This window comes from Plectrocnemia conspersa, unplaced genomic scaffold, assembly GCF_051122295.1.
Source record: "Plectrocnemia conspersa isolate PC_06_02 unplaced genomic scaffold, ASM5112229v1 ptg000007l, whole genome shotgun sequence".
NCBI lineage: Eukaryota > Metazoa > Arthropoda > Insecta > Trichoptera > Polycentropodidae > Plectrocnemia > Plectrocnemia conspersa.
The window spans coordinates 12,563,588-12,579,551 of record NW_028277171.1 but is presented as its reverse complement, the minus strand read 5'-3'; the positions used below and the strand labels follow the sequence as shown (position 1 = coordinate 12,579,551).

The 15,964-nt window shown below is 34.6% G+C and overlaps 1 protein-coding gene and 1 long non-coding RNA gene across 6 annotated transcripts in view; one reads left to right on the top strand and one right to left on the bottom strand.

Annotated features, from left to right (window-relative positions):
• LOC148233954 (CD109 antigen-like) overlaps nucleotides 1-15,964 on the top strand; it is a 71,568-nt gene that overhangs the window by 14,137 nt on the left and 41,467 nt on the right. For 2 of the 5 annotated variants that reach the window (XM_088189043.1, XM_088189047.1), the window contains exon 3: nucleotides 4,307-4,462. The exons of the other annotated variants lie outside the window; for them this stretch is intronic. In XM_088189043.1, coding sequence (XP_088045169.1) covers nucleotides 4,412-4,462 — 51 coding nt within the window. In that variant the 5' untranslated portion in view covers nucleotides 4,307-4,411. The remainder of the gene's footprint in view (nucleotides 1-4,306; nucleotides 4,463-15,964) is intronic. 5 annotated transcript variants of the gene reach the window in all.
• LOC148233957 (uncharacterized) lies at nucleotides 1,447-15,892 on the bottom strand. The gene is made up of 3 exons (XR_015810291.1): nucleotides 15,841-15,892; nucleotides 1,648-1,764; nucleotides 1,447-1,579 (listed from the first exon to the last, which is right to left on the bottom strand). It is a non-coding gene; the product is annotated as an uncharacterized LOC148233957 (long non-coding RNA).

Sequence of the window (15,964 nt, the reverse complement as noted above, 5' to 3'; positions counted from 1 at the left end):
ATATATATATCTTATATATATATATATATTTATATCTTATATATAATTGTTCTAAGCCGTCGCTTCCGGACGCGCATAACTTTAAACGAGACATTCTCCGTTCAATTCTATACTCTATAAATCGTAACGCTTTGTATGAACGGTGTGTAACAATACACGTAAACAAAGGAAATATATTTAATTATAATAATAAATAATAATAAAAATTAAAATTGAATTTGTTCCGATTGATTTTCGAGCCAGCCGCCGGTAATGCGTTCTGTTGTTTCGACCAATCAAAAATAAGCATTCAAATATTCAAATAGCGTCGACCAATGAAAAATAAGCATTCAAATTCAAATAGACAGTACCGTGACAACACTTTTAAATAATTATTATTTAATAATAAAATTTTGCTACGCGACAATAATTTTCATTAATTCGTCATTTGACTGAATAAAAATGAAATATATACATAATGTGTTGAGGATTAGAAGAATACATTGATTAAACTAGATAAACAATCATAAAATAATCTTCGTAATGAAATTTTCAAATTTTGAATTCCCGGCGACGGGCTCCGAGGCCTAAAAGTGAGTTTTTGCTTTTATAAATAATCGGATTGCAAATTAACTAGGTGTGTTATAACTATGAAAATTAAATATATACATAATGTGTTGAGGATAAGAAGAATACATTGATTAAATTAGATAAACGATCATAAAACAATCTTTGTAATGAAATCTTCAAATTTTGAAATCCCGTCGCCGGGCTCCGAGGCCGAAAAGTGAGTTTTACTTTTATATTACATAAACATTATCATTGCTTTCCGATTTAATACACATATACGTTAGATTTTAAGAATTTTAAATTAACCAGTTATGTTTTAAACATGAACGTGTAATATATCCTTAGTATGTGAGGATTGAAAGTTAATGTCGATCAAATCGGCGCTGTCGGACAGCTTATAAATGTGTAGTTTCTTGGATGTTATCTAATAAACGACATTTTACAATGATTATAAATATGTGATTGCATACCTGGAATAATCGATAGCCAAAATATCTAAGAGTGGGTTATTTTTAATTCCGATGTGGCAAAATAGATACAATTTTTGTTCTGTGCCATCATTCCTCTTTCTGAATAGCCAAATTTAAGATATTCAGTTACATCAAACTTATGTAGTATGTTTTTTATAAAAAGATAATACTTGCTGACAGTGACTTCAACATGAGAAGATTAACTCTTTGTTTATATATACCAATTCTACGTTGTAGCCATATAGGTCATCAAATTGTTCCATCATTGCTTCTGAAAAATAATTAAAAAACAATAAGACTCCTATCAAGAGTAAACATTGAACACATTATTACTACTAATATAATCCATAAATTAAATTCAAACGACAACCAAAGAACACAATTGATGGATGTACTGTAGAGGATTAAACACGTAGATTGGCATCTTTTCATCTTCTACAAAATTGTCACAATATGTCATATATTTTTGATTATTACTAGCATTGTAATGTGTTTAATTAACTTCGGTATGTATACCTTTAATTGCCAAATCACCGCTGTTTGTCTTTTAATATTAGATCCTGGAAAGTCAATAGTAATTTTGTTAGAATAACCGTGTTATATTATTCATTTATAACTAAACACTTACTGGCATACCGCGATTACAACATAATTCGCAGCGGGTGCAGCGGCATAGCGAGCGCTTACCAGATGTGACAGCTGTCAGATGTAAGCAAATTTGGGAAGTCCCGCGCTTGAGAACGAACTAAATTGATTTTAACGAACGAAATTGATTTTAACGATTTAAATTGTATAACATATATTAAAATATGTATAAAAATCATAAAATACTAAAAAAAATGTTTTTTAAAATATTTTTTTAGTTTATAGATTTAAAATATAATATAAATAATGTGAACATGTATTAGCTTCTCTATACAGAAAAAATATGTACCTAAATTTTGGCGAACGTTGGCAATTTAAAGTTTTAGTTTTTAGAGAATTTTTAAAACTTTGCTTTAAAAAATATTTTCAATAAAAAGGGGCAAAGTTTCAAAATAAGTACTATTCATTACCAACCAACTACTAAGCGTACAGTATTGCAAAAATCCCTCTTACTGACGCCTTTGAAAGTAAACTACACAAAAATGTATAACACTAATTTAAATATTTTTTAAATTATAATGTTTCAGAATAAAATTTCAAGATTTATTCAAAATATTTTTTTCAACATTAAAAATATTTTCTATTTTATTATGGATTTTAAATATTAATAATTTATTATAGATTTTAAATATCTTTAGTTTATTATTAATTTTAAATATAGTGAAAACTTTTTACACTCATTAATTATTAAAATATATAATGCTGCGCAGAAAAACATTTACTTTAAAAAATATGTAAATCAAAATATTTTTTAATCAAAAAAGACAAAAGTTTCAAAATTATTAATGATTTTAAAGCGCACTTTTGGTCTAACAAGAAACAGATTAGGTGCTTGATATTTTTAGTTTATTGTTTCTTTCTAATTAGTAAATGTAATTAAAAACTGACTTTTATATTTACACACAAAACATAGAAATATTTTTTTAAAATTATAAAGTAACTTATGGTGTCACCAAAAAACTTTTTTATAACGAAAATTTAAATTTATGATAAAATTGTGTTATGCAGCGTTAAAACTGGCACACAAACACCTAAAATACGCTAAAACACAATCAATGACTTATAATCACTCGCATTGCACCAACTATATATGATCGATTGTGTTGTTGCGTTAGTAAGGTGTAACAAAATATTTTTTCATATCAGTTATAAATTGAGCGGATGTGTAGCCGATGCTATTTATTATTATTATTTATTAAACTGTAAACCTACTTTTAAATGATACAAAATGTTACGTTTCAATAATATTTTTTATGTTGAAAACATTTTGATATTTTTTGTTTTATTAATATTTAGTAAAGTTACAAACCTATTTTAAAAAATAATACAACGAAATCTCTTTAATTTGTCCCCTAAAAACTTGCATACAAAATGTTTTCATTATAACGAAATATTTTGATCCGAATTTAAGAATGACGTTGCAACTTTACACAATATTTCTCCACATTCAGTTCATCATTGACTTGGCGTGTGCCAGATGTGTTCAAAAGCGACATTACATGTGTTTCGCTGACCCTCAAACTTTTTTTATAAAACATTTTTTTCACAAATTTTATTGTGTTTCAAACATTTTCCTTAAACAAGGACAAAAAACGATCTGTCAACCTTATAAGAGGTTATTTTGATGCTGTAGTAATATGGTAATTAAAAATAAAATTAAAATATATCATCTTCCTTACATTCAATATAACGAATTTTCAGTACACCAAAATTTATTCATTGGTTCCGTGAGCTTCGCTGTATTGAAATTTCATAGTACAATTTTTAATTTATTATCATCTAGCCAAGTTTTAAACATATTCATAAATGATATACAATATTTAGATTTATTATTAAATATCTAAGTTTCAATATAACGATAAAATCTAACGTTGTAAATCTAATAAATAATATAAAATGTTTTCTTCTGGAAATATTTAGTCAAGTTGTAAACCTATTTTCAAATGAATTGAAAATGTTAAGTAGTTTTTTATAGATTGGACAGCTGGATTTATTGAAGCAAAAATAAATAAATAAAACATTCAGTTTCATGTGGTTATTCCTAAAAGAAAATCTTGAAAAAATAGTTTCGAATTTATCCCAAAAATATTTTTTAAAATATGTCATTTCAGTAAAATCATATCGGAATACATTTTCACCAGTAGATATATATTTTACTATTTGGGGGTAACGTTTTTATTTATGAAAAATTGTTTGATATCTTCTTTAAAGGTAGTAGTTAAAAAGTTACAGTGAAAAACAAATTCTTGGGGTACTTTTTGGCCCCCTTTTCGCCCAGGAAGGGTTAATAACATCACCAATCGCTTCAATTATGTCATTCTGTATGGATGGGGAAGTACCACGAAACACCGTTGCAGTATTTAAATGAGTATCCAAAACAGAATCGTATTCTCGAAGTGCATTTAAAAATTCAAGGTAATTTCCTTTGTTTAGTGAATTACAGGACTCATCGTTTTCCTAGATATACTACTGCGTCAATCATTCGTTTTAATATTTCTCTATTTTTATTAACTTGTTCATTATGTTGACTTATATTAGCTTTACGTTGAGCGTCAATCATTACTTCAATTCGTTGTTTTCCAAACATTTTGAGGGAAAAAAATGATTAAACGCGTGACTGCGCTCTTTTGTGTTTTTTTTAGTGCGTTATCACATACTTGTTTCGGCTACCGGACGAGATACACGCTCTGAGCACACCACTCCAACGACGGTTTTGCTGACTCATCAGTATTCCGACCGGCTCTGTCATGGCGGAGCCAATCTTTGACGTGGACTCCCTAAGCATGGAGTTCACTCAAGTAAGTGAGCATGCCTCAGACTTGACGGACCTCAGGGAGGAAATGGAGATCCTTCGCCAGGAACTCCTTGAGGAACGTCGACTCCGCATCTACCTTGAGGTGCAAATTGCCGAGCTCCTGAAGGGCAAAAAACCAAATAAAAAAACGGCTTCCGTTTCTTCCGCGTCCGCAACGGAGGCAGTTATTTCTGCGCCTCTAAAAGGCGCACATTCTACTCAAATAAAAAAAAATAATAAGCAAAACGTATCCGCGGTACCAATCGTTGTTACCGCATCTGCACCAGGGGCGTATATTCAGGGTGTGCTAGGTGTGCGGCGCACACCCGCAAAACCATCTAAAATATAAGTTTAGAAATTTAGAAAATTTAGGGCATAAAGCGACATCATTTTGCATACATTAGTATGCAAAATGATAAAATTTTAATATGCAGTGTATAGTATGCATTGGTATTTGTCAGTCGCTCTAAAAGTTTCCGCGCGACCGACACGCTATGTATTACTCATGTGGCGCGCCGACCTTGAATGCGGCGGCCGACTAAAGTAAATTGTTCCGAGATATAACGGCTGAAGTCGATCTGTCGGCTGGCAGCGCTCAGTAGTAAAATTGGTCTCGAATTTGGTCAAAGTCAAAGTTTTTGTGTTGTGGGAGTCCCTGCATTTGTGCTCTATCTCCCTGTCGGAATTTATGTTGTTAATGTGTCAAAAGTAATGATTAATTAATAACGAACAATGATGGCCCCAGCCGCGCACAGCGCGGCTAGGGCCTACACTATTCATGCGAATAGAGGTTTATGTTTTAAATTTTAAGATGTCCAGCGGATGTGGATTTCCGTAAGGGTCCCCCGATCTACAGAGGTTGTTGATAGTGCTGTTGGGGTTTTGTGGCAGTGACTTAAAAAATTTTTCCGACAGTTTCTGTATATACTCCATGATTTGTTCCATGTCCGTGTCTTTGTGGATGTCGGAGTTTCTCACAAACCAGGGCGCGTCGGTGGCCTGTCTGAGGACTCTGTTTTGGACTATCTGGAGCCTTTTCAAGTAGCAGCTCCGAGCGTATCCCCAGACCGGAGCAGCGTAAGTCATCACGGGCCGGATGATCATTTTGTATATCAGGAGCTTGTTCTTCAGTGAGAGCCTCGACCTCCTTCCTACCAGAGGTTGGAGGGCGGAGACCCCCGCCAAAGTTTTGCTCCTGATGTTTTCTATGTGCGGTTTCCAGCGCAGTCGTTTGTCTAACGTGAGCCCGAGATACCTAGTCTCGTCGGTCCAGGGAACGGCCGTGCCGCACATTGTCACATTGCCCGGCGTCTTTTTGGATACGTTTTTGGAAAATAGAACCGCAGCACTCTTCTTTGGGTTCACGGTGATCCTCCATTTGCTGAACCATGCTTCCAGCTCATCGATGTAGTTCTGGAGCCTCTCCACTATGAGCTGTGGGCTTCTAGATTGAAAAAGGATAGATGTGTCGTCCGCGTACAGCGCTATTCTGGCCCTCCTGTCGACCGGTTTCGGTAAGTCCGATGTGTATAAAGTATACAGGAGTGGTCCTAGTATGGAGCCTTGGGGGACTCCTGCAGCTATTGGCCGTATCGCTGATATTGTGTTCTCGTTTTTGACACTGAACTTCCTGTCCCGCAGGTAAGACGAGAGTAACCTGCAAAGAGAAGAAGAGACATTTTGATTGATTAATTTGTGAAGCAAGCCGTCATGCCAAACCCTGTCGAAGGCTTTCGCAATGTCCAGGAAGATCGCCCCCGTCGAGAGCTTGAGTGAGAAGCCGGAGTTGATGTACTCGACGACTCTCATCAGCTGGTGTACAGAGGAGTGCTGCGGCCTGAATCCATGTTGTTCATCTGGAATGATGTTTTTCTCAGCAATGTCCTCTTTGAGCCTTCTTTCGATGACTCTTTCGCACACTTTTCCAATTGTCGACAGTAGGCTAATGGGTCTGTAGTCTTCCGGTTTGGTGCCTCCCGTGTTGGGCTTTCTTATCAATATGACGGTCGCCGTCTTCCAGCCTGTGGGGAAATGTCTGAGTCTTAGACACGAGTTTATCAGAATCGAAATAATCAGATACCCCCTCTCCGGTAGGAGTTGTAGCGCTTTCGGTTTTATTTCATCCGGGCCTGGTGCTTTATTGGCTCTCATGTGTGAAATGATGTCTTCTATTTCCAGTGGGCTCGTGTGTCTGATGCGGTCGCTCGGTGGTGTTGACATCTCGTGGAGCACTTCGTTTTCTATCCTGTCCACGAACAGAGGATCGATGTTAATAATTGTCGGGGTGAATTGGGACTGCAAACCGTCTGCGAAAGCTTCCGCTTTGTCTTCCGGGGTGACAGCGATACTTCCGTCGGGTCTCTTGATCGGTGGTACGTTGGTCGATTTGTTGCGTAGCGCCTTGGCCATTTTCCACAGTGATCCATCGTCGGTGGCCAGTGACTGGATTTTTTCCTTCCATTGGCTGTTTCGGAGTTCCGCCAGGGTAGATTTTACCTCTCGGTCCAGTCGGTTCAACTCCGCCTTGTCCGAGGGGTTGCAGAACTTTTGCCATCGCTTTCTTGCTTTGTTCCTGTTTCGTATGACCCGCCGGATGCTCAAGGGAATGGGAGGGGTCAGTTCGGGGTCGTAGGGAGAGGAGTTGGACTCCAGCGCCTTGCGAATTTCCGTGGTGAATTTATTTGCAGCTGCATCCAGCCCGTCGCACGTCGCTAAACATACGGGAAGCGTCAGGAAGTCGTTTGCCGTCTTCTGAAACTTCTTCCAGTCGATGCGATTTCTGGTGATGACCGGCAGGGGGTGTCGAATTTGGTGCACGTACTTCAAAAACTCTTGCGTCCGTCGCTGCTTTTTTATTACATTATATCACAATAACAGGTCACTCATTTTTTATATTTTGGCGTAAAATAGTTTATTATCTTATTTACATATGATCAATACTTAATTTTCTATTCTAGATTATATTTTTTTATTTACCCCAATAATGATAAAGAATACTGTTGAAGATATTTTGAATAATCCATTTTCAAAAAGAAGTTATGAAATTAAATTGAAGATCATCAAAATTGGCAAACCACGTCCACCTCTTCCCAATTTATTTATGAAGCATAAAGACAATAAATGTGAATATACAAGACATTTTTCATTTTCATCATATGAACGAACTGAGTGGTTAACAGGCTGCGAACTTCGATCTAAATTGTTCTGTTGGCCATGTATATTGTTTTCCAAAGAAAGAAGCGTGAAAGTGGATTTGCTGACCTTAGTCATCTGATAACGGCACTGAAAAAACACAAAAGAGCGCAGTCACACGTTCAATCATTTTTTTCTCTCAAAATGTTTGGAAAACAACGAATTGAAGTCATGATTGACGCTCAACGTAAAGCTAATATAAGTCAACATAATGAACAAGTTAATAAAAATAGAGAAATATTAAAACGAATGATTGACGCAGTAGTATATCTAGGAAAACGATGAGTCCTGTAATTCACTAAACAAAGGAAATTACCTTGAATTTTTAAATGCACTTCGAGAATACGATTCTGTTTTGGATACTCATTTAAATACTGCAACGGTGTTTCGTGGTACTTCCCCATCCATACAGAATGACATACTTGAAGCAATTGGTGATGTTATTAAAGATCATATTAAGGAAGAAGTAAATTCAGCAAATGTTGTCGCTATTATTCTTGACGAAACTTCAGATATAATGACGAACTCACAGCTCTCGACAGTTTTGTGTTTTGTTTATGAAGGTAAAGTTTACGAGCGGTTTATTGGCTTTACAGACGTTAGCTCTGATAAAACAGCCGATGGCTTATTTTGCCACGTTGTAAATATAATTGAAGAATTTCAAATTCAAGAAAAATTAGTTGGACAGACTTATGATGGGGCGAGTGTAATGAGTGGGCATATTCATGGTTTGCAAGCCAAAGTACTCGAAGTTTATCCATTGGCCATTTTTACACGCTGCTATGCTCATATGTTGAATTTAACATTACAACAAGGTCTTTCCAATATAAAAGTGTGCAAATCATTCTTTCAAACTTTAAATGGATTGTCTGCGTTCTTTTCGAAATCTTCCAAACGAATAAATGCTTTACAAGATTTTGTAGGTAGAAGACTTCCTTCTGTTACACCTACATTTTACAATCCAAATCTTTTGACATATTATATTGCTGTAAGAAAGTTACCGAAATTTTGCAGCAACTCAGACATGAACAGGAAAATAATTATGAAACATTATGGGATTCTTATGTAACGGAAGAAAATTATCCAAGACTGAATAATGATTTGCTTGTTGAAGAAAAGCACGCGTTTAGCCAACTAATTAATACAATAGTTGATAATACATGTAAGCAAATTGAATACCGTTTTTCTTCAATGTCCAAATTGAAATATTTTCACCATCTGGAGAAAGAAAAATATGAGTAATATAAAGGAAAATTTCCAAATGAATTACTTACCAAACTGCAACAATTCTATGGAACATTATTTGATTATATAAGTTTAAAAAATGAGCTTGCTGTTCTTTATCATTTGCCTGAATTTGCAGAGAAATCTGTTCATGAGCTTGTACAATTTATGAACACAAATAATTTTGAGTCAGGTTTTCAGGAAATAGATAAATTGGGCAAACTAATATTAACTCTTCCAAGCAGTACTGCTTCAGCAGAACGTTCATTTTCTGCTCTGAAACGAATTAATAATTGTTATCGAAGTACCCAAGGCCAAGAAAGGCTATGTGGCCTTAGCTTGATTTCAATAGAAAAAGGGATCCTTATGGACATTAAAAAGAAGAGCACTTTTTATGACAGCGTGATAGAAAAATTTATGATTAAAGAAAGGAGATTAGATTTTATATATAAATAATTATAATTTTATGTTTATTGGAAATTTGATATTTTTATATAATAATATTTTAGATTAGGTTTGATATTTATTTATTTATTTATATATGGGAAAAAGCTGTAAGGCAGTTTAGGCATGCCAAAACCTCGGCTAATAAAAATGAAAAAATGTACGTTTTTTTCTATTTTTTATAGCACACCCAATATTAACACCCACCGTACGCCACTGATCTGCACCCGCGATACCCGCGAGTAACGTTTCGACCGGAATAGTGACATTGAACACTGCCTCTGCACCCGCGACATTTCTCGCTGATAAACTGACCGCGCCTTCGACTACTCGTTATCCCTCGAATAATAGGGAATCGTCCCCTGCTAAGAAGAGGCTACGGCCTAGCACACCGCCAATAGTAGAAACGGAAATAAAAAAGGCGAATATCCCGCCAATTATACTTAATAATCCATCAGATTACAAAGCGGCGAGACAAACCATTATCAACAATGGTTTGTCGTTTTCCTCTATTCAGCGCACCGACTGCGCAAAAATTATTGCGGCGTCAACCGATAACTTCCGCAAAATTACTAAATTGTTAGATGAAAGGAAATTCTCCTTTCATACCTACACACTAACCGAAGACAAACCTCTTCGGGTAGTCATCCGGGGGCTGAACGCTGACTTTACCTGCGACGAAATTAAAGAGGAGCTCCTGTCGCTTAAGTTCGAGGTTGAATCCATCAACCAATTAAAAAGTAAAAAGTCAAGCAAACCTATGCTATTATTTGCAGTCTCGCTAAAAAAAAGCGAGCACAATAAATCAATATACAATTTGGGATATCTCCTGCACCAGCGTATTACGGTGGAGCAGCAGAATAGACCAAAAGGCATTCTCCAGTGCCACCGTTGCCAATTGTTCGGCCACTCTGCGATTAATTGCAGAGCTACTCCTGCATGCGTAAAATGTGCCGGTCCCCATCTCACCAGAGATTGCTCCCACGAGGAAAAAATTGATAAGCCCTTATGCAGTAACTGCGCCGGTTCTCATCCTGCGAATTACGGGGGATGTGCTAAAAACCCAAACAATAAAAAAAATATAGATTACAAGAAACCGCGAGATAATAAAAAAACCCATAACCATATTAATAATAAAATAAACGGCTGCTCATTCGCCGAAAAACTTAAAGGAAACCCGGAAGAGACTCCTATCAATAATGTAACAGATAACCCCTCCAATCGCGACGTCATAATCAAGATGTTTATGGAATTAAGTGAAAAAATGAAATTTATCAGTTCCCACCTATTGCCAACATTATGATGTGCGAAAAAAAAGGGAAAACCCACCACCGCAAAATTTTAAGGATATTAGCGTGGAATGCTAATGGCCTTCGCGATAAAAAATTCGAACTTAATCAATTTCTCATAGATCAAAACATAGATATAGCTCTTATTTCCGAAACACACCTAAAAGAATCGATAAAAATTAACTTTGCTAACTACAAAACCTATCGCTCGGACAGGCAAATCGGTGCCGGGGGAGGAACTGCAATTTACATTAAAAACGAGATAAAGCATAATGATGCGCTTACAAAAACATTTAATAAGCTTGAAGTTACAACTTTAGAAGTTAAAGCTGATGCTCGATCGTCCATAATTATTCATTTTGTATATACCCCACCGAAACCGGCGTATCCCATTGAAGATTTACAACATTTATTTAACTATTCGCAACCTATTTTTGCTGCAGGGGAATTTAACTCCAAACATAGAGAATGGAATTGCAGGGCGACTAATAAAAATGGTAGAACGCTAAATAAATTTGCCAAAGATAATAATAACATAAACTTAGAAATCCCAACAGATCCAACCCACTATTCAACACGGGGTGTTTCAGATATTTTAGATATTGCCATAACAAACAACTTACCCACATGCAATATAGAGGTCCACAATAGTCTCGCGTCTGATCATAACCCAGTCATTTTTTTCCTTCCAATAAATTTTGATATTAACATTAGAAGAAACATAAAGAAAGTACAGTGGGATTTCTTCCCTTATTACTTAGAGCAAACCCTTCCTGAACAAAAAGAGCTTAACAACACGGTAGAAATAGAAGAAGAAATTAATACTCTCACTTGCTCAATAAACAAATCGATAGAACGAGTTACTCTCGAAAGAAAGACAAACAAAGATATTTCTTTACCAAATAATATTCGCGAACTTATTAAAATTAAAAATCAAATTCGTAGGAAATGGCAACAATCTAAGAATAAGTCAGATAAATCAAAATTAAACCGCTTACAGTCCGAAATAAAAACTGCAATTTCAGAATACAATAATGAACTATGGGAGAATAAACTTACCGACCTAAACCCTGAAGACAATTCCCTTTGGAATATGTCAAAAATTTTACGCAGAGATCCAGTAGATATAAAAAAAATTATGACTCCTTCACAAGTGCTAGTTTATTCTTTAGAAGATAAAGCAGAAGCTATTGCCGATAGCCTCCAAGATCAATGTACAATTAACTTATCTTTAATAAATGAAGACTTTAAAAACAAAATAGAAAAAGAAATTAGAACTACTCTAGGAAAAAAACACAACCAAATAGAACCAGTAACGTCAATTGAACTAGAAAATATTCTTCGATCACTAGCCAACCGCAAAGCCCCTGGAAACGATTCCATCCCTAGTAAAGCTTTCAAAATCTTTCCTCCTAGCGCTATCAGTTTTTTTCTTAATATCATAAACGCATCATTTAACTGTCTGTATTTTCCAACAGTTTGGAAACAAGCTAATGTGATAGTTCTGAGAAAACCCGGTACCGACCCAACTCTTCCCGCGAGCTATCGACCCATAAGCCTCCTACCCGTCGCGAGTAAAATATTTGAAAGGCTTATTCAACGTAGATTATTAAAACATGTAATAGAAAATAAAATATTACCCAATGAACAGTTCGGTTTTAGAACGGAACACTCGGCTACGCAGCAGCTGCATAGAGTTGTGAACCACATCCAGTCGGGCTTTAATAAAAAAAATGACAACAGGAGCAGTATTTTTGGATATAGCCAAAGCGTTTGACAAAGTATACCATGATGGTATACTATTTAAACTTATAAAATACAAATTTCCATCTGAACTGGTCAAAATAATTGAATCTTTTCTCAAAAATAGAACCTTTAAAATTAAATTGGAAAACCATCTATCGAGTCCGAGACCTATTCTGGCAGGCGTTCCGCAGGGATCAATTCTGGGTCCATTATTATTTACAATTTTTACTAGCGACTTTCCCTCCAAGCCATATAAAAAAGTAATTACTGCCCTATTCGCGGATGATACCGCCATTTTATGCTCTTATAAAAACCCCCATCGTGCAATAATTCATCTTCAAAACAAACTCAACACTATTCAAAAGTGGTTCGATAAGTGGCTAATAACAGCAAATCCCAACAAAAGCGTCGCTGTAATGTTTAATCGCAGGAGAAAACACGCTTATGCTAATAATAATCTCTCTAAATTAAAAATGTACGATAAAAGCCTCGAATGGCAAAATTCAGCCAAATACTTAGGATTAACTCTGGACTCCAAATTAACATGGAAATCCCATATAAATAACATAACTTCAAGAGTCAAAACAACTCGTGCTCGTCTATATCCATTATTAAACAGAAAGAGCAAACTAAATGTAAAAAACAAACTGCTCCTGTACAAATCGATCATCCGACCAGTTATTTCATATGCCTCCCCCGTCTGGGGAGGTATACTTAGTCGTAATTATTCGAAATCACTACAAACGCAACAAAATATTGCGCTAAGAATGGCGACAAATGCCCAATGGTTTGTCCGAAACTCAAATATACATAAAGATTTAAAAATAGACACTTTACGCGATTATTTCGATAAACTTAAAGTAAATTACCATGACAGAAATAAAAATCATTCTAACCCATTAGTTAAAAACCTTAATAAGGTAACATGAATATTTGTAAAAAAAAGTGCTAGCTAACGTAATAAGAAACAAAGTTTTTTTTTTTTTTTACTTTTTTGCCCTAAAAATAAATAAATAAAAGTGAGAACCAATTAATAGATACCCAGGTAAATGGCTTTGGCCAGGAACTGGAAAACAATAAATATTAGACACTGTAAGCAAATCCACTTTTATTCCACACGCTTCTTTCTTTGGAAAACAATAAACATGGCCAACAGAACAATCTAGATCGAAGTTCGCAGCCTGTTAACCACTCAGTTCGTTCATATGACGAAAATGAAAAATGTCTTGTATATTCACATTTATTGTCTTTATGCTTCATAAATAAATTGGGAAGAGGTGGACGTGGTTTGCCAATTTTGATGATCTTCAATTTAATTTCATAACTTCTTTTTGAAAATGGATTATTCAAAATATCTTCAACGCCGCATTCAAGGTCGGCGCGCCACATGATTAATACATTGCGTGTCGGTCGCGCGGAAACTTTTAGAGCGACTGACAAATACCAATGCATACTATACACTGCATATTAAAATTTTATAATTTTGCATACTACTGTATGCAAAATGATGTCGCTTTATGCCCTAAATTTTCTAAATTTCTAAATTTATATTTTAGATGGTTTTGCGGGTGTGCGCCGCACACCTAGCACACCCTGAATATACGCCCCTGCTCTACACCCGATTTTTCGACAAATCATTTTTTTCCGTCACTCCAGATAAATAATTACATATTATTATAATTGGATGTACTTCATAATAATATAACGGAGGAATACATAAATTCTGAACCGCATATCTATTATTTTTCATATAGATATTCACATTTTTAGTGTCGAATACCAGTAAATACATATCACAGTAAGGGAAAGGTTAACTCTGCTTTTATTTATTTTATTAATTTATTTAGGAAGTGGGAACGCTCGTTACCGAGTATTCCCACTGCGACGGCGCCGACACGATTTTATTGCTTTTGACGTGTATTTTTGCCTTCTGAGAAGTGATAATTTTTTTGCACTCTCCTATTGACTAAAATTCGGTTTGAATATATTTTGATCAGCCCTCTTATATTAGAAGTCCATAGTAATATCGGTAAGGATAGCTATCATATTTTTAAAACATAGTGTAATATATAAATGCAGACAAATTATGGAGCAATATGAGCTTATTTTTACCTGAGAGATGATTTGGCTTAGTTTGTAGTTTGGACTAGATCTAATAATAACTTTCATTAGGCTAGGTTTGGGTTTGAACAGCAAATGGACGTTTCGCAACTGTCAAATTAAGCTTATAGACATCTTAGAGCAGAATATTAGCGCCTTAAATTATATTTTCGCTAGTAGAAATATATATTTACTGGTGAAAATATATTTGAATTTTCCTAGTAAAATATGACTTTGAAAAATTACACATTCACTGTAACATTTATACATTGGATGTATGTAAATAATAATAAGTATGTAAATATAAGTATATATATATATATATATATATATATATATATATATTACTACATATAGCAAAGTTGAAATCATATATATATCTTATATATATATATATATTTATATTATATATAATTGTTCTAAGCCGTCGCTTCCGGACGCGCATAACTTTAAACGAGACATTCTCCGTTCAATTCTATACTCTATAAATCGTAACGCTTTGTATGAACGGTGTGTAACAATACACGTAAACAAAGGAAATATATTTAATTATAATAATAAATAATAATAAAAATTAAAATTGAATTTGTTCCGATTGATTTTCGAGCCAGCCGCCGGTAATGCGTTCTGTTGTTTCGACCAATCAAAAATAAGCATTCAAATATTCAAATAGCGTCGACCAATGAAAAATAAGCATTCAAATTCAAATAGACAGTACCGTGACAACACTTTTAAATAATTATTATTTAATAATAAAATTTTGCTACGCGACAATAATTTTCATTAATTCGTCATTTGACTGAATAAAAATGAAATATATACATAATGTGTTGAGGATTAGAAGAATACATTGATTAAACTAGATAAACAATCATAAAATAATCTTCGTAATGAAATTTTCAAATTTTGAATTCCCGGCGACGGGCTCCGAGGCCTAAAAGTGAGTTTTTGCTTTTATAAATAATCGGATTGCAAATTAACTAGGTGTGTTATAACTATGAAAATTAAATATATACATAATGTGTTGAGGATAAGAAGAATACATTGATTAAATTAGATAAACGATCATAAAACAATCTTTGTAATGAAATCTTCAAATTTTGAAATCCCGTCGCCGGGCTCCGAGGCCGAAAAGTGAGTTTTACTTTTATATTACATAAACATTATCATTGCTTTCCGATTTAATACACATATACGTTAGATTTTAAGAATTTTAAATTAACCAGTTATGTTTTAAACATGAACGTGTAATATATCCTTAGTATGTGAGGATTGAAAGTTAATGTCGATCAAATCGGCGCTGTCGGACAGCTTATAAATGTGTAGTTTCTTGGATGTTATCTAATAAACGACATTTTACAATGATTATAAATATGTGATTGCATACCTGGAATAATCGATAGCCAAAATATCTAAGAGTGGGTTATTTTTAATTCCGATGTGGCAAAATAGATACAATTTTTGTTCTGTGCCATCATTCCTCTTTCTGAATAGCCAAATTTAAGATATTC